This window comes from Rhinopithecus bieti, unplaced genomic scaffold (assembly GCF_001698545.2).
Source record: "Rhinopithecus bieti isolate Rb0 unplaced genomic scaffold, ASM169854v2 scaffold_40803, whole genome shotgun sequence".
Lineage (NCBI taxonomy): Eukaryota > Metazoa > Chordata > Mammalia > Primates > Cercopithecidae > Rhinopithecus > Rhinopithecus bieti.
Genome location: NW_016816762.1, coordinates 108,597 through 136,106, shown reverse-complemented (window position 1 = coordinate 136,106; position 27,510 = coordinate 108,597). Strand labels below are relative to the sequence as shown.

At 53.0% G+C, this 27,510-nt stretch overlaps 1 protein-coding gene across 1 annotated transcript; it reads right to left on the bottom strand.

Annotated features, from left to right (window-relative positions):
* On the bottom strand, positions 1-25,641 carry RIPK4 (receptor interacting serine/threonine kinase 4). Its single transcript, XM_017855192.1, is given in 14 exon segments — positions 1-405; positions 407-508; positions 510-569; positions 572-640; positions 642-776; positions 779-847; positions 849-1,465; positions 3,345-3,609; positions 5,230-5,333; positions 6,076-6,234; positions 8,661-8,710; positions 10,616-10,764; positions 16,038-16,329; positions 25,379-25,641. Coding segments are annotated over 14 exon segments (2,658 nt in total). The 5' UTR covers positions 25,561-25,641.
* Between the last annotated feature and the right edge of the window lie 1,869 nt (positions 25,642-27,510).

Sequence of the window (27,510 nt, the reverse complement as noted above, 5' to 3'; positions counted from 1 at the left end):
TCAGCAGCCCATTAGGAGCACAACGAAATGATTCTGACCTACGGTCCTTTCTGACAGCAGGTGCCTAGATCGGTGATGGAGCGGGCACGTGCACCTGAGCCAGCTTCGCCTGGAGGGGACACTCCGGTCAGCAGCAGCCACCTCCCGACGGCACCATGTCACCTCCGCTTGGTCAATGTTTAGGCAAGCCACAACAGGGCCCCACGCAGGATCGTTCCATCCCCATGAGGAAGAGAGGACAGGACAAGAGCCCCACATGGACCCCTTGGTCTCCATAGGCAGACAGAGGACAGAGCCTTCCGCAGGAGGGTGGACAGAGAAGAGGAGCCATGGCGCCCTAGAACTTGAGCTCTGCAGGTTGATGTGGCGGCCCAAATGCCTGAGCAGATCCTCCACTGTCTGGTGGCATGCCGGTCCCTGGCGGCCCCAGGTGCAATGCGCTGAGCCCCTGCTCGTCAAACAGGTCAATGACGTCGGTGCTGACCAACTCACTCCACCGACCCGAGTGCTCCGTTGGGCAGCAGCAGGTGCAGCGCCCGTCTGGTCAGGGGTCCCCGGGCCAGCACATCGGGCCCTTCTCCTCGACGAGCAGCTGACAGTGGCCAGGTGTCCGTTGCGGGGCAGCCAGGTGCAGAGCAGTGGTAGCCATCGGAGGTCACGGCCTCCTTGCTGGCGCCCCGATGCAGAAAGCAGCCTGGCAGTGCTCGTGTGCCCGTCTCCGCGGCCAGTGCAGTGGGTGTCTGTGCCAGCAGGCTGCAGACATTGATCGTCAGAGCATCAGGTCGATGAGTGTGCGGGCCACGCGGTAGTGGCCCGCCCCTGTGCAGCCCAGGTCAGGGGCCGTCCTCACCATCCAGTGTCTGGGCGTTCACGCTCACCCCCGGCTGCTTGGCCAGCAGCTTGACGATGGGGAGGTGGCCCTGCCAGGCGGCATAGTGCAGCGGCAGCCAGGCGTCCTTGCCCTGCAGGCTCACGTCCACGCCTCGGCGCAGCAGGATGCGCACGATATTCTCCTGCCCATGCTGGCAGGCCACGTGCATGGGCGTCCGGCCCTCAAAATCAACCTCGTTGACGGAGGCATTCTTCTCCAGCAGCAGCCGCGTGCTAGACTCGTCCCCGTTCTGGGCTGCAAAGTGGAGGGCCGTCCACTGGTCCTCGTCCTTGGCATTGACACTGATCTTCCGTGCCAGCAGGAGCTCGACGACGCCCCGCACCTTCCTCTCCACAGCCATGTGCAGTGGAGTGGAGCCCCTCCGGTTAGTCAGATTGGGGTTGGCATTGTTGAGCAGCAGCCACTTGACACACTCCTCTTGCCCGGCCTCCACCGCCAGGTGCAGCAGGCTGGCACCACCGTCCAGCACCAGGTCCACATCCTGTGGCTGCAGGATCTTCATCAGCTTGCTGGTGTCCCCAGACACGATGGCATCCATGAGCTTCTTCTTCTGGACGTCTGTGGTGCCCAGATCTGCAAGGAGAGGAGAGGCAAGCGTCAGAGCGTGGCTGCACGTCCAGGGACGCAGCGTCTCTGGGAACCTGGCTGTGACGCTCAGGTGGAGGAGTGCCAAGGCCTCCAGGCTGTTTGCTGGACACCTGACCATGTTTAAGCATTATCTGTGCCTCCTGATTAAGGTCAGTCCTAGTGGGGGCCCCGGGGCAGGCTGGCGAATGTCTTCCAGGTGCTCGTTAGTTGGTCTGCAGAATAAAACCCACTCTTGTTGTCCTGCGGGGTGCTGAACCCCCTTGGTGCTTAGAGATGGCAGTGACTGCAAACATTCCTTCATTAAAGAAAGGAAAAAGGGCACAGACCAAAAGACCAGGCTGGAGCCCCCTTTGCTTGGAAGCCTTGGCACCTGCCATCCACGGACACCCCAGGCCTAGCAGCCTGCAGAGCTGGTGCCCAGAGCCGGAAGGGGCTGCTGCAGCTCCTGCCCCACCTCGAAGTGGCACCTCCTGACCTGGGGAGGTCAAGAGGGAAGTTTGCTATGATGATCCTGAAGAGACTGAGCCTCTTGTTTCAGGAAGATGTTAGTCCAGCACTCAGGATGAAAAGTTGCATTTACCACAAAAATCCTACTGTAGTGCCTGGAATTCTGAGTCCCTGAAATGAGACTCTCCTCCACCCTCATGTGAAACACATGGGGACTTGGAAGGTGGCGCTGCTAAGGTGTTAAGAAAACGGAACCTCCCAGTCAGACTTGGTGTTTGAACACTGGTGTTCCGAGTAGAGCCAGTAAAGGAATCCGCTCTCGAGCATGAAGACGATGTATCATTTCAGAGTATTAGACCCAAAGAGAATGTTCGAGAATGTACTTCTCCATGGGAGATGGTGGTATGTCTTTCTGCCCAGTCTTAGACTCGGCCCTGATTCTCTCCCTCAACCCTATCACCTACTGCTTATCTGCCGTCACACCAGGTCTTCCCCACTGTGTCTATATAGCATTTCCTTAACCCAAGACACCCTCTTTTGCCCCCAATATTCTAATCTAAAAATCCCAGGAGGTCTGTAAGATCCAGGAAAAGTCTTTGCCTCCAAGAGGATGTACCAATCCACCAGGAAAAACCAACTTCTCCTTCCCCGCAAGATCACAGCCTTGGCCCTCAGCCCCCGTGGCTGTAGCCCTGAGTGTAAATCCCTGTATTTTCCATCAGAGCTGCAGCCCCTTCAGGAATAGGGCAGGACCACATCTTACCCCTGCAGCTGGCAAAGAGGAAGCCAGAATGACCACCAGGCCCAGCACCCTGGGGCAGGGATAGGAAAAAAAGCACCTTCCAAAAACAAAAGCCATCAAAATTAACACAAAAAGATAAGATCAGCTAAGTGAGAAGTGCTCCTCCCTAACAGGGGGTTTGCAAAGGTGGCCTGGTGTTAAAACCTCCAAGGATAACCAACGCATTACAAGCCCTGGACTACCATGAATGGGGAGCCCACATATGAGAAGGCATGGGTGTGTACCCAACAGCATCTGAGCAGAGGGTGTGGGACTGCCATCCTGGAGACAGGAGGCCTGCCAGGGAGTGGGGCTCAGCTCCTCGCCGGGCTCACTGCACTGGATGGGGTTTCCCATCTGTAGTCCAGAGCTCAGCCTCTACCCATGGCACTGGCACAGGCAAGACTGTTGCATGGACTGGTGATGTGGCCTGTTCCCCACATATGCTAAGTGACACAGGATGGAGCCAAATGCCCAACACCCAAAATTAATTACTTCAGACAGAGAGAACACAAAGAAGAAGTATTGCTGGGTGGAGAAACTTCCCCTTGATTCCGTTTAGCTGCTCACTGAGTCCAGTCAACTGTCCCGCCGAGCCCAGCATCTCTTGGGACACAAAGAGGCGTCCCCACTTACCGCTGGTCGAAGGCTCCCGCTCAAAGGACAGCGACAGTGATCCTCTGGAAGAGAAGGCGGAGTCCACCGAGGACACCCCCGAGAGCCTCTTCCCACTGCCGGACGACGGCAGCTTGGACTCAGAGGAGCTGCGGCTGAGCTCCTCCGGGCCCTCGACAGCCTGGGAAACTCCAGAGTCCAGCTGTGAGAGCAGCTCGGAGAGGCTGTAGTCGTTATCGAAGGTGGGGGCGGAGGCCCGCTTGAGCCTGGCAGACACAGGCACCACCTGCGAAGATGCAGAAGAGGGGGTGGGTGAAGACCCTGCCATACCCCGCATGGCCCGCCCATGACACAAACATGGAAGAGCAAGGTGGGTCATGGGAGGGAGGTGGGGGAAGAAAGGACTGAACCCTATCGGTCCCCCAGCTCAGACCCCGCCTCCGCACAGCACTAGGGAGCTCAGACGCCGAGTCCGCACAGCACCCGTGTGCTCAGACACCACGTCGGTCCGCACAGCACCAGGGAGCTCAGACTCCGCAGCCGCACAGTGCCAGGGAGCTCAGACGCCACGTCGGTCCTCACCGCGCCAGGGAGCTCAGAGGCCGCACCCGCACAGCACCAGGGAGCTCAAAGACTTGGAGCTATAAAGACTTGTGCTGGCTCCACCCAGCACAGAAACATTTTAAGGAAAGATCGACTTCATAAAGTGCAAAATCCAGCCTCATGCAGCTCTGGATGCCATCTGCTCAGTAGCACTGCACACAGCGTCAGTCACCCAGACAAAAGGCAGGCAATGTCAAGCTGCAGATTGACATTGTGAAGCATGCGTGGCGGGACACAGCTGCTCAGCACAGGCCAGCATTGGCAGGAAACCAGAGGATAGACAAGAACTGGGCAGGATTCCCACCCGTGGCTACAACTGCGACCTCCCCGCGGAACCACCTGGGGCTGGCCTGGGGGTTGTGTGGGGACCAGGGAAGGGGGAAGGGCCCGGCTACAAGGACGAGGGATGATCCAATCTGACACACACCAATGACACCTTATAAAGGGTCTCGCTTCACGGACTGCAGGGGCAGCAGGTTTCTGGTGGGTGAGTGGAATCTGACAGGATTTCACGTTTCTTCCCTTAGGCACACCTGTTTGTCCCAAATCCCCACCTTTGTGGGACGGCTCGATGTCCCACACTGTTGCTGGGTGTACCAAGCCACCCCCACATGTTGGTTGCCTTCTTTCCCTTATCAGGGCCCAGGTCTGCCTCTTCACTAGCAACCCCCAGGCACCTTTGCTCCCAGACTCACTGGCATGCATGCACTTTATGTTGAGACAGTGGGCACACCCTACATGTTTCCTGATCTCCTGAGCTCACACCAACAGGCTGGGATCAACTGCCCAACACCAGATAACACATTATAAAGCTCACTTAGCTCTGCCTCACAGGTCTGCTCCAGTCTCATTACCTGAAAGGGTATTTAGCCAGCCCTGGCACTTGGAACTTCTTATCACATTTGAAATCACCTAGGTGGCACTCATCAGAGTACAGACCATTTATGAGCAGCTATAAAGGGACTGGATCCCCAAACCAGACACCAGCTCTCCCTCCCCGTCTGGGGCTGGGCCTTCAGATCCCCGTGGTTCCACGCACATCCAATGAGTGGCTATTTAGTGTCAGGGAAGCCCTTACACTACTCATGCAGAATCACAGACAGGAGGTGGGGCAGGGATGCAGCCGGGCAGGTGGACCTGAGCCCCCGTGGGACCTACACTTCTAACGGAGTTGGGTGCGGGATGGGCTCAGAAGAGCGGGAGAGTGGTCCGGGCGGCGGAGGAGTCTGCAGAGAGGAAGAGGGTTGGAAACCCTGCCTGGAAGCCCAGGAGACAAAAGACCCCTGTGGGAAGGGCCCATTACCTCGCTCCTGGGCTCTGGGGGGCTTTTCACGTCCAGGTCGTGAGTGGCTTCTTTCACTTCATCATCAGGCTTTTCACACAGGTCCTCGGTTTCGGAAGTAATTTCTTGTGGGGAAGAAAGGGGACATGTCACTCGGATGATGACTTCTGCGTACACAAGCCTTCCATTTAAACGTGGGCGGGGCCTCCACAAGCTGGGGGATTTCTCACATGCCTCGGCCCAGGCTGAGCTCGCCAGGCAAGCCCAGGGGCCCTACATGGGCGATTTGCTGGCCAAACCCAGGCCCCCCTGCAATCATTTGCAGGCCTCACCAGACTCAAAGCAGAAGCCTTCCCCGGGGAAGCCCCACCTGCCAGTTGCAGGGAGCAGAGCTGCCAGCACCTGGCGGATGAGCTCCCCATCCCATTTCCTGCTGTAAGCTTTAAATGCAGCAGTTTCCATCTCATCAGGGTGACTTTCCTATGCCAGAGACACATCTGTCCCAGGAAGTCAACTCCCCAGGGGCAACACCTCCAGCCACCAGCCAGGTGAGTCCCCGGGAAGAGCTCGGCTGCACCTGAACTTCAGGCTCCCATACAGACTCCTCTGGGCAGCAAGTCCAGTTCCTGGCGGGGAGCAGGGGATGGATCGTTGGAAGCGACTCAGTTCCAGCTGCTGTGGCCGAGCCTTGAGTACCAGAGGCCACAGGCAGGTGCTGGGGCCAACCTATCTGTGCAGGGCTCATTTCGGCCCACCTGTTACACGCCTCGTTTCTCACCCAGGCCTGGTCCCTGACCCTGTCCTGTCCGTCACCACTATCTCCTGTGACACCCACAGACCGTGCCGGGGAGACCCTGGGGAACTCACCTTGGAAGGTGGGCCGAACTCGCGGATCCCCCTGCCAGCACCGCTGCATGAGGCGTATCAGGTGGCTGCAGGCGCGCGGCCGGGCTCTGCACACGGGTGGCAGCTCGGGGCGGTGGCCTTTCACCACCTTCACCATGATGTGCAGGATGTTCTTCTCATCTGCCAAGGGAAGGATGCGAGTCAGGGGCTCTGCAGGGCTGGGTGGCAGCATCTCACTCTTGGGAGGAAATGACACACTTGCTGGGGACCACGGTGGGACCATCCCCACACCATCCCAGGGAGACGGCTTCCCCTCCCGTTTCACAGCCAGAGCTTCCTGTAACCCTCATCCTCACGGGGCACCGTGCTCTCTAGTTTCCTGGTTTTGAAATCGACCTCTTTCCTTGGGTTCTGATCTACCAGATGGAGTGTGTTTGGTCACAGAGCAGATCTTTCTCGGCATCCCACCCAAAGGAGGATGAGGTTCAAAGGAGAATAATATCTTATGAGGCTCATTCCATCAACAGCCCAAGCCAGCAAAGGGAATGAGGTTCACGCACCATGGAGGAGCCACAGCGTACTGCATCCACAGAGACCCAACTCTCTCTACAATGGCGAAGAAGTCTTCCTCAGTTCCAACTCCAGTCCCAAGCTCAGGTCCCCAGCTGGCCTCCCCTGTAGCTGCATCAGGGCTGGGGAGTGTGGGAGGGCTCTTTCCCTTCAGTTCACCATGTGGGGCCGCGCCTGTCCTTTCTGACTGCCTTCACTAGCATGCACGGGCTCTGGCATACTATTATTATTATTATGGCCACAACTTCCACCCTGACTGGGAAGAAGGGCTCAGGGTGACTTCCAGTGGGCCAAGTTCTTTTTTCTGCGTAGCCTGGAACCCTCAAGGTGGACTCCAAGCTTCTTGTTCCCAACAGCCCTCTCCGCCCTCCAGATACAAACACGCCAGCCCATGGAATGGCAGCTCTTTGGAGAGGCCGTGTGCCCCAGCAGGTGTGGAAAATCCGCCGAGAATCACCCACAGCTGCCAGGATTCCATACGATGTTTTGCTCCACTTTCCCATTAAATCTTGTGCAATAAATACCTTAAGTATTTAACAGGCTATTTCCATGATTATTCAGACTTCCAAAACCAACAGCTCTTCTAAATAAAACGAAAGTGAACTGAAGTAAACACCTGGAATATGTCCTGCTGCCAAACGCAGACTGGAAAAGCTGGGGAGAGGCCTTGTTCTCTTGCACCTGGAACCCCCCCCCCCCAATCTATTAACCCGTTTATGCCTGAGGCTGCAACTTTTTGCATTTGAAAAATCAGACCTTGACGATGACCTTGAGCAGTAGGATATGAATAATTCCCACATGCTTAGCATTCCAACAATGGAACACTAGGCATATTCAGCAATAAAGCACAGGGACTTGAGCCTTGATCTGTCCCCTGTGCCTAGCCTCGGGTGTCACATCTATCAGACCCCCTCATCTATCAGACACCGCCACATTTCACAAGCATTTGGGCCATAGGCCACTGTGCAGGAGAACGTACAGAAGGCAAGAAAGGCGACAGGCGGTCAGGCAACACAGCCAGACACCGGCCGGCAGAGGCCTGGCAGAACGCGTTCCGTGCTTTCTGTTGGCATTCTTTCAAAGCTGCCAAGATACTTGACCTTGCGATGCTGGGAAGATCTCTTCTCGCCCCAGCACCTTTCCCATATATCAGCTCCTAGTCTGAGCCCCAGCTAACAAGAGGGGGTAGGCCTTGACTCTCATCTTCATTTTGAGACATTTTCGGTCACACCACAAAGTATCATTAGTAGCCCAGAAATGCCTTTAGAGGAAAAGGGAATCTGTCCAGCAAAGCTAAAAAGTCCTAGATTTTTATGATAAGTAAGTCAAGGTGTGACAACTTTGAGAATGGTGTTCGGAACGGTCGCTGCCTGGCTGGGGAAGGAAACAGCACAGCTCTCAGGCTGGGCAGGGGCGCTGCTGCTTCTGCATGCAAATCCATGACACTGAATGGCTGTGGATGTTGGCTGTGCAAGCACGTGGGCACACGTAACACTCCTGAACTGTACGCTTCACACAGTCAACATGCTAAGTTTTGTTATGTGTATTTTATTATTTTTTTTTTAAGTAAATAAAAAAGAATTAGTTGGAAATACCAGCACAGGCAAACTCATGGAGACAGAAAGCAGATGAGTGGTTGCTGGGGCTTGGGCAGGAGGAAGGGAGAGGGACTGCGGAATGGCCATGGGCTTGGCCTTCTGGCATGATGAAAATGTTCTGGAATTAGACAGTGGTGACGCTTGTTCAACACTGCCAATGTAGTTAATGTCACTCAATTAAACACTTTAAGTGGCTAACATGACCAATTTTATGTTATATATATTTTACTACCAAAAAAACCCCAAAGAAAACTAGCTGGCACCTACAAACATTCCATTGAACAGGCCCCTTCAGACCTGTGCCTTTTCCTGTGTGCAAATTACACCACAGAGCAGCACCTGCGGCGGCGCGGGTCACGGGCTCTGTTTTAGGATAAAGGACAACAAGGTGTCCCCCCATTATTCCAGGAAAGACAAGCACATTACACCTCCACTCACCTGCAAACGGCTTCTTCTGTGTGAGCACGCCCCAGATGACGATGGCAAAGCTGGAAGAGAAACCAGGCACGTTAGCATCTCACAGCCAGAGACTCAAAGCCGAAAGCACTCGTGCACAGCAAGAGGCATGAAGATACCTGTTCTGAAGCCTTCCAAAGACAGAGCCACGACACTGAGATATTTCTCCTGTTTTTAAAAAGAGAAAACTCTCTATAGTGAAGCCCAGCATGTTGACAGCTCAGATGTCAGACAGACTCAAGTAACTTCGTCAACTGGGCTACAAATCTTCAGGCAGCTTGAGGGACTCCCAGAGAGGGTGCCACACTACATGGGGCATGAGCTCCTGGGGAACAGCACCTGTGTGCCTCACTGTCATCTCCTCGCAAGCACCGGGCACAGAGCACCTGTGCAGGCATTTACTGAAGAAATGGATGAATGAGTGATGGGCAAATCCCATGTCCCCCTCCCCCAACAATGATTTTATTCTCTGAAAACATGGATTCTGGTTCCTAACTTAGGCTTGCTGAGATTTCAGCGTTCCTAACTGAGGCTTGCTGACATTTCATTGTCAGAGGGCTGTTAAAGAAACCACACAGAAAACACAGGAGGCAACACAGCCAAATGCCCCAAAGCCTTTTTCGGGGGCTGCTTAGAAATATATAGATATATGAAGGATATGTTCATGTACATTACTCTGGATACACCAAAAAAGGTGCCTAAATTGATTAAAAAAAAAAAAAAAGAAGAAGAAAAGAAAACAGAAGTCCAAAAACTGAGCCTCCAGGAAGCACTGAGTTGGTGAGAGTGGCTGTTTATAGACACCGAATTTACTATCAAAAATTAGTTCAAACAGCAGGTTCAAAAGCTGAAACTCCAAACTCTAAAATAAATGGAAAGGATCTTAACTCTCCCCTAACTCTACAAGCTGTGACTAGTCTCCAAAGTGACACTTCCAGGCAACTCTCAGCTTAAACCCCCGGCTAAGCACATGCACAATGGCTACTGTCAAACCAGTCAGCCTGGGCTGCTGCTGGTGGCAATGACCAAAAGGCAGAGCTCAAATGCTAGATCAGAGTCACAGTGCTGGAGGATAAGAGACACAATGGGAGGCTTAGTGCCTGCTCACATGCTCCCGCCCACTTTTCTTCTCTAAGAAGTCTGTGTGATTAAGACCTTTACAATTTGAAAAAGGAAGGGACCAGGTGACTTGGGGAGTGATCTCTGACCAACAAAGGTGAAGTGCCATGAAGAAGATGAGCTGCTCACCTCACAAAATCAGAGTGAATTTCGGGAAGTACAAACACACATACGTACAGACACCCAGACCACTGAAAGCAGCAGGTTCTTCCAACAGACAAGCCATAAAGCCCACGGGTCATGAAATCGCCAAGGCTCTGACAGGGCAGAGCTGTCAGCCTGGCTCGAACGTGGACCCAGGAACATTCTTCCTCCTTGGCCAGCAACACTCATAGCAAAGAAATCCCTGAACTCTACAAGCACCCACCCGTTTCATGTGGACTTAGCCCCCTTTCTGTTTGCTTATTTTTTTTTTTTTTAGACAGGGTCTCGCTCTATTGCCCAGGCTGGAATGCAGTGGTGCAATCACGCTCACTGCAATCTCTACCTCCTGGGCTCAAGCAATCCTCCCACCTCAGTCCCCAGTAGCAGGGACTATAGGTGCACGCCACCATGCTGGGTTAATTTTTGTATTTTTTGTAGAGATGAGGTTTCACCATGTTGGCCAGGCTGATCTCAAACTCCTGGACTCAAGCGATCCTCCCGCCTCGGCCTCCCGCAGTGCTGGGATTACAGGTGTGAGTCACCGCACCTGGCCCGAACCCCATTTCTGACTGGCAGTAAGAGGCCTTTCTGAAAGCTGCAGCTCAGGGCATGGAGCATTGAGGTTCAGAGCCCCTGGCACCCATAGGGGATGGGGGGTGGCATGTCACACACACCTGTATACATCGTGCTTGGTGTCGAAGAGCCGGCTCTTCTCCCTGATGCGCTCTGGAGGGAGGTAGGCAATCGTGCCAAACAGGCCATCCATGCTGAGGTCATGCGAGTGGGACAGCCCGTTGCACTTGGCCAGCCCAAAATCAGAAATCTGCAACACAGCCATCAGAGCAGGGCTCATTAGCCTTCAACAGTGACATTTTATGATGCTTTATCAAAAGCTGCCCTCTGCAATCTGAGGGTGGGTGAGAGCTTTCTAAGAGCCCCTGAGAACCATGTCTGTGCCTCTCCAGGTAGCCCTGCCCCAGGCAGGGAGGAAGACAGATTCTGGGGCAGAAGCAAGCCTGGAGGCATTAGGAGCAGCACATTTGATGGGCAGGTTAAAGAATCGTACTGTAAGGAAGGAGTTCTCTGAGACAGAACTCAGGAAGAATTAGAACCCACCTTCTGCAAGGCATCGTGTTTGCCATTGTGGTTGACAGCCAGCTGAGCCGGCATAAAGGGAAAAAAGCCGGCCTTAGAGGGTTCAGGTAAAGAGAGACACATGTGAAGATCAGGTCTGCTGCTCGGGAAGCCGGGCAGCTGGTTATGCAACCTGCCAGCTGGGGAGGCTGGCGGGCAAGTGGCTGCAAGTCCTTTAAAGGGGAACATACCTTCAGAAGCTTAAACTTTAAAGCAAACAACACACACGCCTCGCAGCCCCGTCCATCTGGAGTGTTTTGTGATCAGACACTGGCTGGCTGCTTCAAACACATGTGTTCAAGCAAAGGTCTGATAAACACCTCTGCTGGCAGGGCCCGGGCCCCAAGGAGCACCAGCCACCAGCTCCTCCAGGAATGCCCTCAGTGTCCGCATTCGGGGGAGGCAGGTCTCAGGTCTCCTTCAGGCAAAGGTGACCTTGGAGCTCACTGGGGAGACTTCACAGACCCCCGGCCTGACCTCTCTCGGGGGCATCCCCTTTCCTGCCACTGTCCTCCCCTCTCCAGTGTAACTCAGTTCCCTCTGAAGCTGCTGAAAACCGTGTGTGGGATGAAGCCACAAGTCATTAGCATTAATAGGACTCTTGATCCAGGGGGAGTGCCGCCCTCAACTCTCCTTCAAGGCATATGGATATTTTTTAAAAACCCTTTTCATTAACTCTTGAGCTCCTCTCCAACACACCCATGGAGTGACAGGAAATGAGGCTGAGTCCGGCCTTAATTCTGGGCTGGCCGTGCCCATGTGGTGAGCCAACAGGGCTGCTGTCATCAGCACCAAACAGCAGGGAGAATTTATGACCCATGACTCGGGCTTCCAGGGATCCTGAGCACATCTGCAGGGAGGTGGGGGAAAGGCCTGTGAGCAGGGACTGGCCCTCCTCGTCTGCAGCTAGGAGCACCAGGATAAGGCCCCGACCCCAGCGGCTCTCACGTCCTCCCACTTCCGTTTCTCCCAGGGCCTTCAGGCCTGCACCGCCTTGAGAGCCACACTCTGCACCCCAGGGAAAGCATCAGCTCCCCAGAGGAACGCCATCACCCGATTGTGCAAACCCCAGCGGCAGCTGGACACTGGGACACAACGTGTCCTAACTCTCCAGATAAGCTCAAGAGTACAGGAAGTTTCAGTTCAACAGTGATCGGCGGCTTGAAAGCCTTCACATTCAGAAATGGGTTGGACAATGAGAACACACGGACAGAGGGAGGGAACATCACACGCCGGGCCCTGTCGGCGCGTAGGCGAAGAGGGGAGGGAGAGCATTAGGACAAACACCTAATGCATGTGGGGCTTCAAACCTAGATGACAACCTAGATCGCTGATGGGTGCAGCAAACCACCATGGCACATATATACCTATGTAACAAACCGGCACGTCCTGACATGTATCCCGGAACGAAAAGTAAAATAAAATACAATAATAAAGAAAGCATCACACACTTTCTAGGCAATTCCTTCATCCCCCTGTATGGCTGAATGTAGGAAAAAAGTATCATCCTCTCACGGTTAGTTAAGGATCAGACTCACTATTCTAATCTTGCCTGTACAAGTCAGTAGCTCTTTAGTCCTGGACAATTAGCCTCTCTGTGCCTGTTTCCCTTTTCCATAAAAGGAGGCAATAACAGTACCCATCCTGTAGCTTTGCTGTGAAAATTAAATGACATCTCGGATCATTAGGAAAACAAAAAAGAAAGACGAAAAGAAAAAAATGAGAGGGACTGGGGCACAGAGATCCCAGCCTGGTGCTTCCCCGGCCCTGCAGCCTTTTCTCCGCCTCGCTGTCTGTGTCAGATACAGCCAGCCACTCCAGACTATACTTGGTGAAAAGAAAACAAGCAGAAATTCTCTGCAAAACCTCTGGCAACAAAATGCAAGCTCGGAATTGAGAATTCTGGGAGGGTTGCTGACTCTCTGTGTTCTCCTCCCTCTCTACATCTCAGACCCTGGGCCAGCTGCATTTCCCCTCCGCCCTTCCTCATGTTCCCACCCAAGCCGCCCCTTGCCCCGTGTCCTTAACAGCGAGCCACTGTGGCATCCACTCTGACCAGCAAATGCCTCCACACTTACAAACACTATCATCAGCACCCAACTCTGCATCTCTGCATCTCTAAGAGCTGAGGGCTCACAGCTGCCCCCAGGCACAGGGTCCTTCAACTTCAAGGTCCAGCTGTCAAGACTAAGAAAGTGGCCCTGCCGGGGCTTTGCTGCCTTTAAAAGAAAGACACAGCAGAACGCAACCCACGTGTGACCCTTTGAAAAGCGTCTGTTCTGGGCTAACTGGTCATATAAATGCAGCCTGAGATTTTAAACCAAGTTATGTCATTTTTAACTTGAAATTGATTCCAACTAATATCTTAATATTGGTATTTAGTATATTTAATGTTGAATAATATCAAGTAGTAAGTTGATACTATTACTTTATATACTATTTATATATATATACTTTGTGAAGCAGACAGTTGCTGTGGTATTTTTAGTTTGAATGAAGCCCTGGGGACCGAGGCAGCCCATCTCAGAGGCAAATGGCAGGACTGGAATGGCGACTTAAGATCTAATTTCAGAATTCTAGATTAAAGTTTTCCTGCATTGAATAACTGTCTACTGAGGACTGCCCAGAAGCCCAATGGCCAGTCCATGCAAAGCTTCCACACTTTATCTTCAGGAACAACGGTGCTGACTCTTAGAACCCCAACACTCTCCCTGCTGCCCTCTACACACACCAGTAGCTATTTCTAAGAAAAAATAAGTATGTCGTGTAAATACATTTTTCTGTTTGTTTTTGGGCTTCTTGATGGTGACTAACATGCCTGATTAAGAAGGATGTCACACAAAAGCCATCTTTCCTGCGGCCTGTCAGGGTACACAGAGCCCTAAGATGTCCCAGGGGTGCCAGGCAGAGATGTCCGTCACTTCCTCAACAGCAGCCTCCCTGAGAAAGCAGTTCCAGGCAGTAGCTGTCTGCTGCAGCCATCCTGAAAGACAGGGAAGCCCTGCTGCCTGCTATCCCTGCAAGAAAAGCCCAGAGCTCTCCCTGCGTCTCTCAGGCTGTTTCCTTCACCTAAACGCTCTGCGGCTGCCTGCCCCCGACTCCTGAGGGCAGAAAAGCCCGACCCTGTATGAAGGCCCAGCCCCAGTAGCACTCCCATCCCCTCCCACAGGCCTGCCTCCAAGCCCTGCCTACAAGTCCCATGCTCTGCCCCCAAGTGACCACTACGTGCAGTGGTCATTTGGTTTCTTTCACGTCAAGCACAGTGGCAGGCCAGGTGGAAATCAAGGTCTCCGCTCCACGACTTACAGCTGGACGATCCTGGCTGCTAATTGACTCACTCTGAGCCGAGACTCAGCGAGAACCAGAGGCCACCGTCCACTCTGCACCTCTGCTCTGAGGATGGGGGCAGCTCCCACAGGTGAAGCCTCTGGCATGCCCTTTCTGGTATTTAGTGCATGTTGCTCAGCAGACCTTACCAGTCATTAGGGCCCCAGAGCTGGAGCTACCTAGAAACAAGCCCATAAATGTTGGCGGGAATGGAGGGTCCGCATGTGAAGCCCAGCCCTGCCCGTCACAGGAAACGGGAATCCCAGGGGTCCCAGAACATGAGCAGATGCGGGAAGCCACCCTAGAGCCCATTCAAGCCCAGTCATTTGATTTTTGTCTCCATTATCTCAACTTCCTACTTCACTTAGCAGGACAGTGCTTCATCTTCTCGCTGAAATCTTATTACTGGGCAACACCTACCCAAGAGACAACTTATAATTACTGCCCAAAGTGAAAAATTGACCTCCTCACCGCCGCCCTGGCTGAGCAAGGCACGCGAGATACACTCGGCCACAGAGTCTGGGCACAGGGAGCGGCTGTGCACATGCCACATGGGCCACCACTCCCATCCCCCCCAAGAGCTCAGGGGCAGGGCCGGGCCCTGAATTCAGGTCTATCCTAATTAATGGTCAGGCCATCAGAGAGGCCTGGAAGTGCTGTGCCACCAGGAATAGTAGCGCAGCCAAGCCAGACAGGGACTCCTCTGCTTGTTCCCTGCATGAATTACATGGATCCGGGCCATGGCTCTCGGCTCCTTCTCACTCCCAGGGCAGACACCAGTGTCGTGTGGACCAGCATATTACCCTGGGCCTCCCAAGAGCATGTGAACATCACCCCGTGGGGAAAAACTACAGTGTGCCAGGTGTAACCACCACATGTCAACGACAGTACAACCCTAGCCATGAAGGCCATCAAAGGAGATACAAATGCAAAGGAGATACAAATGCAAAACCTGATGCAAAGGTGATGATGCTAACACCTGCCAAGGCCCAGCAGCAATGCTGGTTTTCAGTTATATTATCCCTCTTACTTTTCTGTGTTTCAAAAACCAATCAGCAAAGCAAAAGCAAGCTCCAGCTCCCAGGCCTTGCACTAATACAGCACGCTGCTCCTCCACACTCTACGCAGAGGCAGACAGAGGCAACGAGACCCTCCTCACAGCCTGTTTCCACAGCACTTTGAGGACCCCACTGCAGAGGACCCCCACATTCCCACCACCCTGAGCTCCTGAAAACACTGAGGGAAACTCGTCCCTTTGTTGCAGAGCCTGAGGTCTCGCAAGGACCCACCTGGCCCACGGGCTGGTTTCTAACCTGATTTCGTAAGACCAAAACCCACAAACCTGCAATCTTTTTCCGGAATGAGTCATATGCCAGGATTTGGGGGAACAGCCCCCGTGTTCACCAAGCCCACCCTCCAGCTACACAGCGTGTGGTTTTCATACCGACCAGGACAAGCTTAGACTCCTGGAGTCCTCATGCTGCAAAAGTCCTTGGTTTCAAGTCCTTTCCTCCAAGAAGAACCACCTCCTCTTCCGCCAGTGTCCTGACCTCAGGGCTTCACCCCTTGATGCCCTGCTCCCCAAGACACAGCCCCCCCCCGCCCAGCTCCCTCAGGCACCGTGCGGCTCCCCACCTTGATGTGGTAGTGGGCATCCAGCAGGATGTTCGCGGGCTTGAGGTCCAGGTGCAGGAGTGGCGGAGCCATGCAGTGCAGGAAGTTCATGCCCACCGCTGTCTCGTGGATGATGCGGAACCGGAGATCCCACGGCAATGGCTCTGAGGCCAGCAGCTTTTCCAGGGAGCCCGTCTCCATGTACTCCATGACCAGGCCGACAGGTTCGCGGCAGATGCCGTACACAGGCAGGATGTAGCGAAACTTGGCCATCTCCATCTTCTTGGCTTCTTCCAAAAGCTCCATGCGCTCCCTGAAAAAGTTCAAAGGCATGAAGAACACGCAGTGGTCACTCAGCCACAAACACAGAACAGCAACCTGGCCAGAAGACGACTGGCTCCAGAGGGCTGAGCAAATGCCTCAAGTGCACACACACGGGGCACACTTTACTGTCATATCACTAACACAGGGCTTTCCAAAATCTCAGTCCTGAGGCTGCTGAAATATACCTGTGCAACACAGGGTTATCAGAAGTGAGGAGAAGGGAAATTCTAATTTTATATATATATATATACACACACACACACACACAATACACATACATATATATATACACACACATATATAGGGAGATAAAATGTAGTAAAATAGACATAACATAGTATTAATTATTTTAGCCATTCACAGGTGTACAATTCCCTGACATTACACACATTCACAATAGGGTACAACCATCACTACTATCTATACCCAAAACTTTTCCATCATCCTCAACAAAAAGTCTGCACCCATTAACCAGTAACTCCTTCCCTCACCCCCATCCTCAGTAACCTCTTTTCTACATTCTAGGCAAATTCATACATGTGCAAGCACATAAAATTTGCCCTTCTGTGTCTGGCTTGCTTCATTAAGCATGTTTTCAGGGTTTATTCACGCTGTAACATATATGAAAACTTCCTTTTCATGGCTGAATAATATTCCGCTGCATGAAATGTACTGCGTTTTGTTCATCTGTTCGTGGGTGCAGGCCATTTCCACCTTTTGACTCTTGTGGATAATGCTGTACAGCTGCACACATTGGGGGACAAACGCCTGGAGACCTGGCTTTCAATTATTTTGGATATATACCTAGGAGCAGAATTGCTTGGTCACATTCTACGTGTAACATTTTGAGAAACTGCCAAATAGTTGCCCACAGCCTGCCACCTTGTTTGTATAAACTTTTACTGGAAGAAAGTCTCACCCATTCATTTAAAATACTGGCTGTGGCTGCTTTTGCACTTCAAAGGGGAGAGGAGTACTTGCGACAGAGGCCCTGCGGCCTGCAAAGCCTAAAATGTTGCCTCTCTAGCCCATTGTGGAGAAAGTTTGCCAACCTCTGGTCTAAGGTCACTTCCCTGGTGCAGCTTGTGTTTTCACAGACTGGAATCCCAGTGCAATGGTCTGTATTAGTGTCATGGGTCAAAAGTCTCAGAATGCGTTCAGGGTAAGAGGCTGAATCCGAAGATGCACGCTCGCCATGGAGGATCTAGGTCAGCAGTCCCAAACACAGACATGGTAGAAAGCACCCAGGAAGCTGGCTGGAATGCTGGTTCCCAGGCCTCGCTCCTTGAGAATGTGTTCCAGGTTGGGGCTGGAAAATCTGCTTTTTTTTTTTTCTTTTTTGAAACAGAGTCTCGCTCTGTTGCCCAGACTGGAGTGCAGTGGCATCATCCTGGCTCACTGCAACCTCCACCTCCTGGGTTCAAGTGATTCTCATGCCTCAGCCTCCAGAGTAGCTGGGATTACAGGTATGCCACATTCAGCTAATTTTTTGTATTTTTAGTAGAAATGGGGTTTTGCTATCTTGGCCAGGCTGGTCTTGAACTCCTGGACTCAAGTGATTCGCCTGCCTCAGCTCCCAAAGTGCTGGGATTACAGGTATGAGTCACTGTCCCCGGCCAATCTGCTTTCTAATAATATAATAATAAGCTCCCTAAAGGAAACGTTCAGAACCACACTTGGAGAGATCTGACCTCCTAGAGCAGGAAACCCAGCAGCTCCATGTCTACACACAGGCCACCAAGGCAGCTGGCTGGGGTGGCCCTCAGGTAATTCCCCCAGAATCCAGAGTCCAGCCCAAGTCCCTGCCTATAGCCCAGTCTCTGCTGCCACAGCAGGGGGCGCTTCTGGAGCTTGGACACAGGCCTGCTCCTCCCAGTGACAAACCCTGGAGCAGGTGCTGGGAAATCACTCAGTGGCTCTCATTTCCTCGCCTGCTGGAGAATCCAAAACAGTGCCAACAGAACGCATCCATTTCTTAATGATCTGACCTCCCCTGTGAGATTCAGCCCCTCCCAGGCTTCCCTCACGGTAGTGAAAACACTTTCCCCGCAGGAAAAGCCAGCAGGAACCCGTGGATCCTACTGTTTAGCTCTTGCTGTGGAAATTCCCATGCATGGGATAGGTACCAAAGGCTTGGAGATCTCACTCTGCCCGCCCCCCACAATGTGAGCCCTGCAGCTAGGGCTCTGCGTCTCAGGGCATAGCGCACTGGTTCTCAATTCGAGGAAAATTCACCCCCCAAGAAACACTGTGCAATGTCTGGAAAGATTCTGGTTGTCAAAACTGAAGGATCTACCAAACAGGCTACAATGCAGAAGACAGCCCCAAGGCTAAGAATTACTCAGCCCCAAATGCCAGTGGTGCCAAGTTTAATAACCCCGATGTAAACCAAGTGAGTGCATTTTCAGCCAACAAACTACTACTGTCCAGAATCACCACTTCACTACTCCCAGCACTCACCTGACCTTTATTTTAAGCAGTTCTGTGTACTGGTAAGTGCTCGCTGGAATCCACTATATGTCAGAACTAAGGACAGGAGGTCCCTTTCCTGTCTTCACGGTGTTTACGTGTACCCTCTAAGGGAGAAGATGGAGAATAACCCCCAAAAGAGAGGTGTGGTTGAAATATCTAAGCCTCTTGAAAGGAAGGTCCAGGGAGCTATGGAGAATCAAGGGAGACCCAAAGTCAGAAGTCAGCGTAGGAAAAGGCCCCTGAGAGAGTCGGGAAGGCTGAGACCCGCACAGAGTCCAGGGGCACCCGGGAGGCCAGCAAAGCAGAGGGGTCACTATGGACCCCCTTGGGCTTGGCAGAGCAGAGGGGAAGCCAGCAGGGCACACACTCCGTAGGAAGAATCTGTAGGACGGGCCCACTGACTGCATGTGGAGGAGAAAGGTTTGCAGGACCTCTCTGGAGCTGTGCGAGGGGTCGCGAGGCAGCCCCCCATGGTGGACATGGGAGCACCCCAGGAGAAGCAGCCGGGGGGCGTGCGGGGCGGGCAGGTCAAGAGTGTGTCTGAATACACTCAAGGAGCAAAGAATCCCACTGGCCTTGGGAACAAGTGAAGCAAGTATCAGGAATGAATGTGAAATTATTATGAGACAAAACGGAGGGTAGCATGGCCTGCTTTTCCTAGCACTCTGGTTAAATGACCAGTGGCAATGGCAAACAAGATGCCCACCAGTGTGCAGTGCTGGCCTGTGGGGGTCCCTGGGCTGAGCTGAAAGCTGCCCCATCACCAGCATACCGTCGGCTGCTCCCTCCCTCCAGGGGAAATCCCTCTCCCTGCAGCCACCGGTGTGGGCCAGGCTCTGGGACCCATCACGGGATGGGGGGACTCTCAACCCAGTTCCCAGTCTCAATGAGCATTGGGAAAAAAGGAAAAGGGCCTGATGCCAATGTCAAGCATCAGCTAAAATGAAACCGGTCACCAAAGAAGGAAAATGACACCTCTCAGCTCCCGGCCTTTGGCCTTTCTCCTCCTCGGGGAACACTGGTTGGCTTGGCTGAGGCCCTCATTTGTTATTTAAAGGAATACAAGCACAACTTCCACCCCAGCAGCAGCCGCTAACTTCCAAACTGTCGGACTGGGACGTGGTACCAGCTGCTGCTTCTGTCTTGTTAAGAATCAGAGTTATGATTTGCCTGTTTCCGATTGCTCAAATGTGGCCAGCTTGCCGCCCCTCCCCTACCAGTGCGGCCTCCCTCCTCCAGACACTGCCCCGGGGGCGCGGGCCAAAGTCCTTACATAGGACTCAGACCCACATCCACTGTGCAACCGTGTGAGGCACACCCTCCTCGCCGGAGGGTTTTGAGGAAATGACAATTCAGGTGTTTAGAGGCGGGCCATTTACAAGGGTCATTTTTCTACATTTAGTAGACATTCTGAGTGTGAACTCTCTAAGCCAAAGCTGACTGATAACAAACATGTATTCTGAGAACAAAGTCAATCCAAGGAAGGCTGAGTAGCTTATTAAGTGGAAGCTCTGAGCCACTCTGCAAATAGTGTTTTCTTCTATTTGCCCAAAGGGCTTACTACGTAAAACCCAGGTGACTTCTGATTGCAGAGCGAGCTTCTTAGCAACTCTCACAGCTACGGGCTGGCGGCAGAGCACACCCCTCCCCAGCGCACCGAGTTCAGCAAGTACTCGACTCTTCCTGCCCCAGGCCCTATCTGCAGAACAGAGACCCCATTTACTTTCCTTTAAAAGAAACAACTAACAAACAGAAAAGGGCCACTGCTGCTGTTGGCTCCCAAAAGCGGGTCCCTGCTGGAACCTCCTAACGGAGTCCACCCCATCTTTGCACAACTGCCTGAAGGGAGCCGAGCACGACGTCCCCCTTCCACGGGCCACGCATTTTCCACGAGGAAAATCAGCTGTCCTGGAAAAAAAAAGTCATTGTTTCCGTGGACAAAAGTGTCTTCTCTGTGACAGCATGATCCACACTGGCTTGGGGTAGGCAGGATTCCAGCTGAGGAAGGGGGTCCCGGGACCGCCCCGTGGAAGATCTGAGGCCCAGGAGTGGAGGTGGAGCGGCTCTCTTGCCTACCAGCATGGATTTCGTTCAGAAGCACCAGCATATCCTCAGAAACTTTCCATACTGTTTACCATCCAGTAACCGCTGGGCCAAAACCCACACAACCCCTCCTTCCAGCCTCTCTTCAGGTGCTCCCTAGGCGCCATCTGGGAAACTCCAGTGGTTTAGGAAGCGCCAGCCCTTCTGGGGTCAGGTGTCGCCCGGCGGCATTTGCCATTCAATAAGCCTGAAAGGGCCTCCTTGCAAGCCGCAGGAAGAGGCTCCTCCGAGGGGGGGAGGTTACGAAGTGCTCAGGTACTCTGAGCACAGAAAGAACCCACCAATTGCTTTTTAGCAATGGCACTAATTTTTTTAATACATTTTTTCTTCTAAGCAGTGTTTCTGGCTTATTGTGATGACCACACAAAAGGAACTGCAGATTTATTATTATCATTATTTTAAGACGTGGAAAGATGCCGAATCCAGCCTAGGTGCTGGGGTGGCGGCCAGGGAGCGCGGAACATCACATAGTCACATTCGCACTGTCTCCAAATCGCATTTCTTACTGTGGACGGTGAGGTCAGCGTTTCTGGGTTGACCAGAACCCCCTCTCGCCGGTGTTAATTAAAACACAACCTAAAAACTGTGCCTCGCTCCAAGCGCTGATAGGCTTAGGCACAGTTCGGAGGGGGTGGCGCCCTGTTCCCCTCTCCTTCGCTGCTGAGGAAAGCATTGCTAATTCTGCTTCCGCGCAGGAACGAGGAAAGCCCCCACCCCACAGTCCCCTGGGCCCTGTTTTGGGTTCCACATGAAAAATCTCTGGGCATTAATTAGGATTAACTTGTGGTTCAACTTTTTAAAGATATGATGAGTAGCACTTACATGAATTCGGGTTTCTCCTCATTTAGGGCTAGCCAAAGTGTATTTCCCCCTCCCAGGGAGGGCACTGGAGTAGCAAGAAATACGAGAAATATCATCACACCAACCATTTCTAAAAGGAACTTCCTAAAGAAGTCCCAGGGTTCTTCTCCAGGCTCAGAAATCCCAAAGACCTGTGGAACAGGCCAGCTGCGGTTTCCCCTGGAAGCACGCAACCTGGAAAGGGGGAAAGAACAGCCCTGGGACGTGGTCTTGTGCAAGTGGAGAAGCAGTAAATGAAGGGAAAAGTGAGAAGCGGGGAGGTGGGGGAGGCGGTGAGACCGCTCAGGTAACAAAGAGCTCCTAAAGAGAAACCTAGGTACTACCTTCGGGAAAACGCAGCCGGAAAATGTGTTTCATCATCTGTTAGCTGATGCCTCTCAGTGAGGCCTTCTGCACACAAATCCAATTATGTTCCCAGGGAGCCTCCGAGGGGTTCCCACACGGCTATTTTTAAAACTGACAAGAAATGGGCTTGTTCAACTCTCAGCTCTGTTGTTACAAACCTGGGGTTTGCTCAGGCTCGCCCTGACCAGCCAGGGCTGAATGCGGCAGGAGCAGGAGTGGCTCCCAGCCGTCGCTGGCACTGGCTTTTTCTGAGCATCCCCTTCGCTGGGGGCTGGCACGGGAAGAACGGGGCCTTTGGGATCGCTTTATTCTCTCCAAACTGTACATAGCACCCATCCCTACACCCCACCCTAGGCCCTGTGACCCCCCCACAATGAGGGTCAGCCAGGGAGGCCAGCTATCTCTCCAAAGCCACCCCACAGGACCCTCCGAGGCACCAAGCCCCATGATGAAGGGAACCTCAGATCAATGAGGTATCACCTGTGAACTACCAGGAGCCCTGGGAGCTCCTGGGAGCCCTGCCAAGTGTCTAGGGGCTAGGCAGCCCCCCGACCTTTCTTGCATAGAAAAGCATACTCACATGGCCTGACGCAGCCTGCTAATCAAAGAAGTCCTGGGCAGGTGCTGTGGCCAAGGGGTAGCTAAAGGCTGGGCCCAGGGGAGCTGCAGGGAGCCAGGAGACCCCAGATCACCTTGAGAGGCAAGCAGCCTTGGCCAGTGAAAATCAGCCTCACCTGCACCTGTACCTGTGGTGGCTCTTATGCAACAAGTGGAGAGGACCATAATTGACCCCAGGCAGCCTGGAAAAGGCTCAGACCCATGTGGCAGGGGTGAGAGGGGCTGTCCCTCCGAGAAGAGAAGCAAGACTTAGGCAGAAGGGGTACAGGGCTGGGGGCTGCACACAAAGACCCCAGGAAAATCCTATCTCCCAATTCAGGGAACATCTTGCAAATATGAGGGGCTGGGGTGGGAGGCAGCTCGTCAGAAAAACACTGAGAAATTTGGCAGGGCACATGACACAGCAACTACCTTAAGGCCTAGGTGCAACCTTGTGAGACGGCAATGCAACCAGCTCCTGGAGCACAGCGGGACTGATGTACATGCCTAACAAGAACCTCAAGCGGAATACAGTTAATAATTAACCTAAAGGAATCAACTTCGCAAACAGCCGGGGTTTGACCATCTTCTCAGAAAGATCAGCCACTGCTGCACACGGCAAAGCCCCAACCTGCTCTACCAGGCCCAGCAGAGCACAGCAGGTGAAATGCTTCCTGCTAGGCGATGCTGACCTCGACCTCGCCACCTGACATGCCACCACCTGTCTGCTTTGGGCAGGGCAGGAAAGGCTTCCAGTTAAAGTACAAAACACTTTTCAACCAAGCTATGCAATATCCTAAGTGATCCGCCTCAAGTGTAGAAAGCCTCCCTCCAACTAGGCCACCCAAGATATAAGGGACTGGTCGCTAGAAATAACAGAAGATCCTAAGGATGTGAGCTGGTGAGTCAGTCTGGGGAGGTGCTTGTTTACTTTGCTCTTCCAATACAAGAAAGTGGTGTTAAAATTTTCGCTGATGATTAAAGCTCGCTGCAACTAGAAGACTGCATCAGACACACATCCCCAAGAGAGAAAACGCATGCCCCTATGGAGAGGGTTCCCTTTCTGAACCTAACCACTGGCTGGTACTCAAAGTGGTTTGGATTTCATCAAAATAACCACAGCACCCCTCCTGGCCTGAGAAGTTCCCAGGATCTGGGGCAGGGGAGAAAAAGTGCACCGCCTGGGCCAGCATCTCACCTTTGAACTAGTGGTGATTGGATGACACTCTATTGATGTTTCCAAGAAACACTGCATTTGAAGGTTACAGCAAAAAGCCACCAATAGCTCTGCTGTGTAGTCTCCTAGCCAAGGACAAAAACGCAAAGGGAGAGGACGGGTCTCTCATCTACAGAGGCGTCATAGCCACGACATGGGGCTGCAGCACGCGCGCTGCCACCCCAGACACAAGCATCACAACGATTCTGCAGAAAAGCTGGGGTTTAGCGGGCCCATCACTCAATCAGCCAAACATTCGAAACCAAGTCTGCCAGGCAGCAAAGGCTAAATGGTATTTTTAAAAGTAGCCGCTTCTGAGTGTATGTGTCTAGGGAATCTCTAGGTAAAATACAAGCATAGCTTCCATGTAGAATGTAAGCTTCATTAAAGGATAAGTAATTTAAATGTGCTAAATTAAGCCTTACATATAAACCATCAAAATCAACTGTAAACAGTGAAATCTACAACAACAAAGAGGTGCTGTTCAAGAACATTCTCCCTACCTCTCAAATTATGCACAGACGACAATCGACCCACCGAATTTAAGAGGGGCGGCTCTGCGTCCTTCCCATTCGTCTTTGTTACCTTGAACACTCCTGCTAGGTACTAGGTACAGACAGGTTTCATTCTGACTTTTGGACAGAGAAAATGGGTTGCAGGAGGGACCCCATGGCACGGCCACAGAGCATTAACGCAAGGCCCTTCCCCAGCGGTTCGGTCTCGAAATTAAGTCAGCTAAAACGAGAGTGTGCGGCGAGAAGGGGCTGGGTGGACGGATCAACACCCCAGACCCTATGCCGGACCCCATGCCGGACCCCACTGCCAGGTCCGAGCCCTGGAGTTCCAACGCGCAAGCGCAGGGCGCCCGGGAAACCTCGCCCGAGCCAAGCCGAAGCTTCCGACCGAAATAATTACTGTCTTACACCAATTTGTGTTCCAACGTAAATTACTAAGTCAGTCGAACGAAGGCTAACTCCACTCACAAAGCCCAGAGGCCCACACGGCAATTTTTCTAAGCCCTGCGTAGACCGCAGCTCCCCAGGAGGTCCCGGGCGGGCCGGACGCGCCTCCCAAGGGCACGGGTCCGAGGCGCAAGGCAAGCTGGAGACCCCAAAAAACCGGGGCCACTCGGGGAGTGTCAGGAAGCACGACTGGGCGCCTTCGGACGTCCGGGCAGACGCGGCTCCCGAGGAGCCCCAGAGGAGCCGCCTGACCCGGCCCCGATGGGCGCGATCGCGCCCGGGCTCGCCAAAGCCCCCGCGCCCCTCCTGCCGGGACAGGCCGAGTGGTCACTGCCGGAGTCCCGCGGACTCGCCGGCAATTGGTTTACCCCCCTAAGCTGCTCCGGGGGTGAGTTCGGGAGAGAGAGGCAGGACTCTGGGACCGGACACCCCGACCCCGGCTCCGGCCTCGCCCGCCCCAGCGCCCCGCCCGGGCCGCTCACCTGTCGTCGACGTGCAGGCTGGGCGAGCACTTGATGGCGAGCCAGGTTTTCCAGTGGACATGGCGCACCTTGTACACCTGCCCGAAGCCGCCCGAACCCACCTTCTCCCAGCCTGTGAACTCGCCCGTGTCGAAGGTGCGCAGCAGCCCCAGGGCCCACGGGGTCCCGCCGTCGCCCTCCATCCCGCGCTTCTAGCCAACGCCGCCGCGGCCGCCCAGGTGCCCAGGTGCGCGCCCCGCCCCGTTACGTCACTTCCGTCGATCGCCCCGCCCCTCTGCCCCGCCCACTTCCCTGCCAGCGCCGGGTGACTGCGGACCGATGAATAGACGCGCCGGGTCACTGCGCTCTCCCCTGGGTGCTCAGGCCGTGAGAAGGGCCTCGACGTGCTCATCAGCTGCCCTGCTTTTCTTTGCTTTTTTCCCCCTTAATTGCAGAGTCACATGCCGTTGTAAGAAATCATTCACTTTGCCCAGTTTCCCCCAGTGCTATCACTTTGCAAAACTTTATCAAAAAAAACTGCGGCCTCATAGCTAGGATATTGACTTTGATACAGTCACCGATCTTATTGAGTTTTGCCCTGTTTTACTTGTCTTGCTTTGCATGTATTAGGTTTACACAATGTAATCATCTGTGTAGCTTCTCGTACCCACCCCCACCTGGCCCCTCCTGTGGCGATTTTACAGCCGCAGCCCGGAGCCCTGGCATCACTAATCTTTCCTCTATTTCTAAATTGTTTTATTTCAGAAATATTATGTTTAGATACAGGAATCATACAGCGCCTAGTTTTTTGAAATTGGCTTTCTTCACTCGTCAGCCTAATTCCCTGCAGGTTCATGTCTTGCTTTTTTACACGAGTTTCCTCTTAGAAAGTAACTTTTAAAAAAATATTACCCAACAGCAAATCTAAAGTACATTTCAAATGCAAGAGTTCCCTCATCCTTTCCTAAATAACAGCCTCTTTTTACAGATGGTTTGAAGAGGAAAGATGTTTTTTTCACATACGGGAAAAAAAAATTCCCAGCCTTGGAAGGATGTTTGGGTTAGAGGCCAAAGTGCATCGCAGATCACGCACACATCCACACCTCAGAAAACACTCACACATTCCTGAGACGCAACAGTGAGTGAAGGCTTATTTTTGGCTACAGGAGATGAATAATGAAGACAGGAGGGAGGAGCTAAAGGAGAGGGTATTTTAACGACATTAACTGTGTTTTTGTGTTAGTCACTCGGAAAGAGAGAGGCTGCCCCAAGTCAGCGCATTGGAAGCTGCAGACCTAGCGTCTCCAGGCTCCCCCTTCCAAACGGGCACGGACCTTCTTTCACAGCCTGTAGCGGGGAGCCGCGTCTCCCCACTGCCTCCCCACTCCCATCCGGCCGCTCTTTGGAGCGAACTCACACATCCCAACATGACGATGCTTGCTCGGGGGCCTCCTGGGGGCACCAGGGAGCCACTTCCTTTCCCACATACTCTGAAAATTAAAACTGGTCTCCTTAAGGCTGGAGTGGCAAATAGTTGTTTTAAGCTTGTCACAAATGTAACTTACATTTGAACTAATGTTTTAAAAAATAATTGGGGTTTTGAATCTATGAAGATAACTTGGAAGTAAACATAGTTATTATTTTGGTGGGAAAAAAATGAATGGACTGGAAAGTGAGTCATCTGCACTGTTTCCGGGGTCAGCTCTAGCAAAGTACCCTTCTGCCTCTACAGTCTCCAAGGCACACAGCTCCGCTGCTGGGGCTGACTAACAGCCCACACCATCAAGTAATAAAACGCTCCAATTTCATGTATTTAATCATCTGTGTGCTTCATTTGACAAATATTTATGGAGTGTCTGCTGCTGGCTCAGTACCGGGTGCCTGAGACTGGAGACCAGAGCCCCGGGAGACCAAAATAGCCAGCTCCCAGCTGTGAGCAGATCGGGTCCAAAGATCACGGCTGGGCTCAGGAACCTGGTTTGGTATATGGCTCCTCTGCAGACTTTGAAGTGCTTTACCGATTCACATGACAACTGGTAAAAGAAAAACAAACACCTTTACAGGAATTGTGAATTCGAGTTCCAGACCCGCTGGGATTCCGGGAGCGCAATTGCTATTTATGTTAGCAGTCCTTGGTCCCAGGCTGGGAAGGT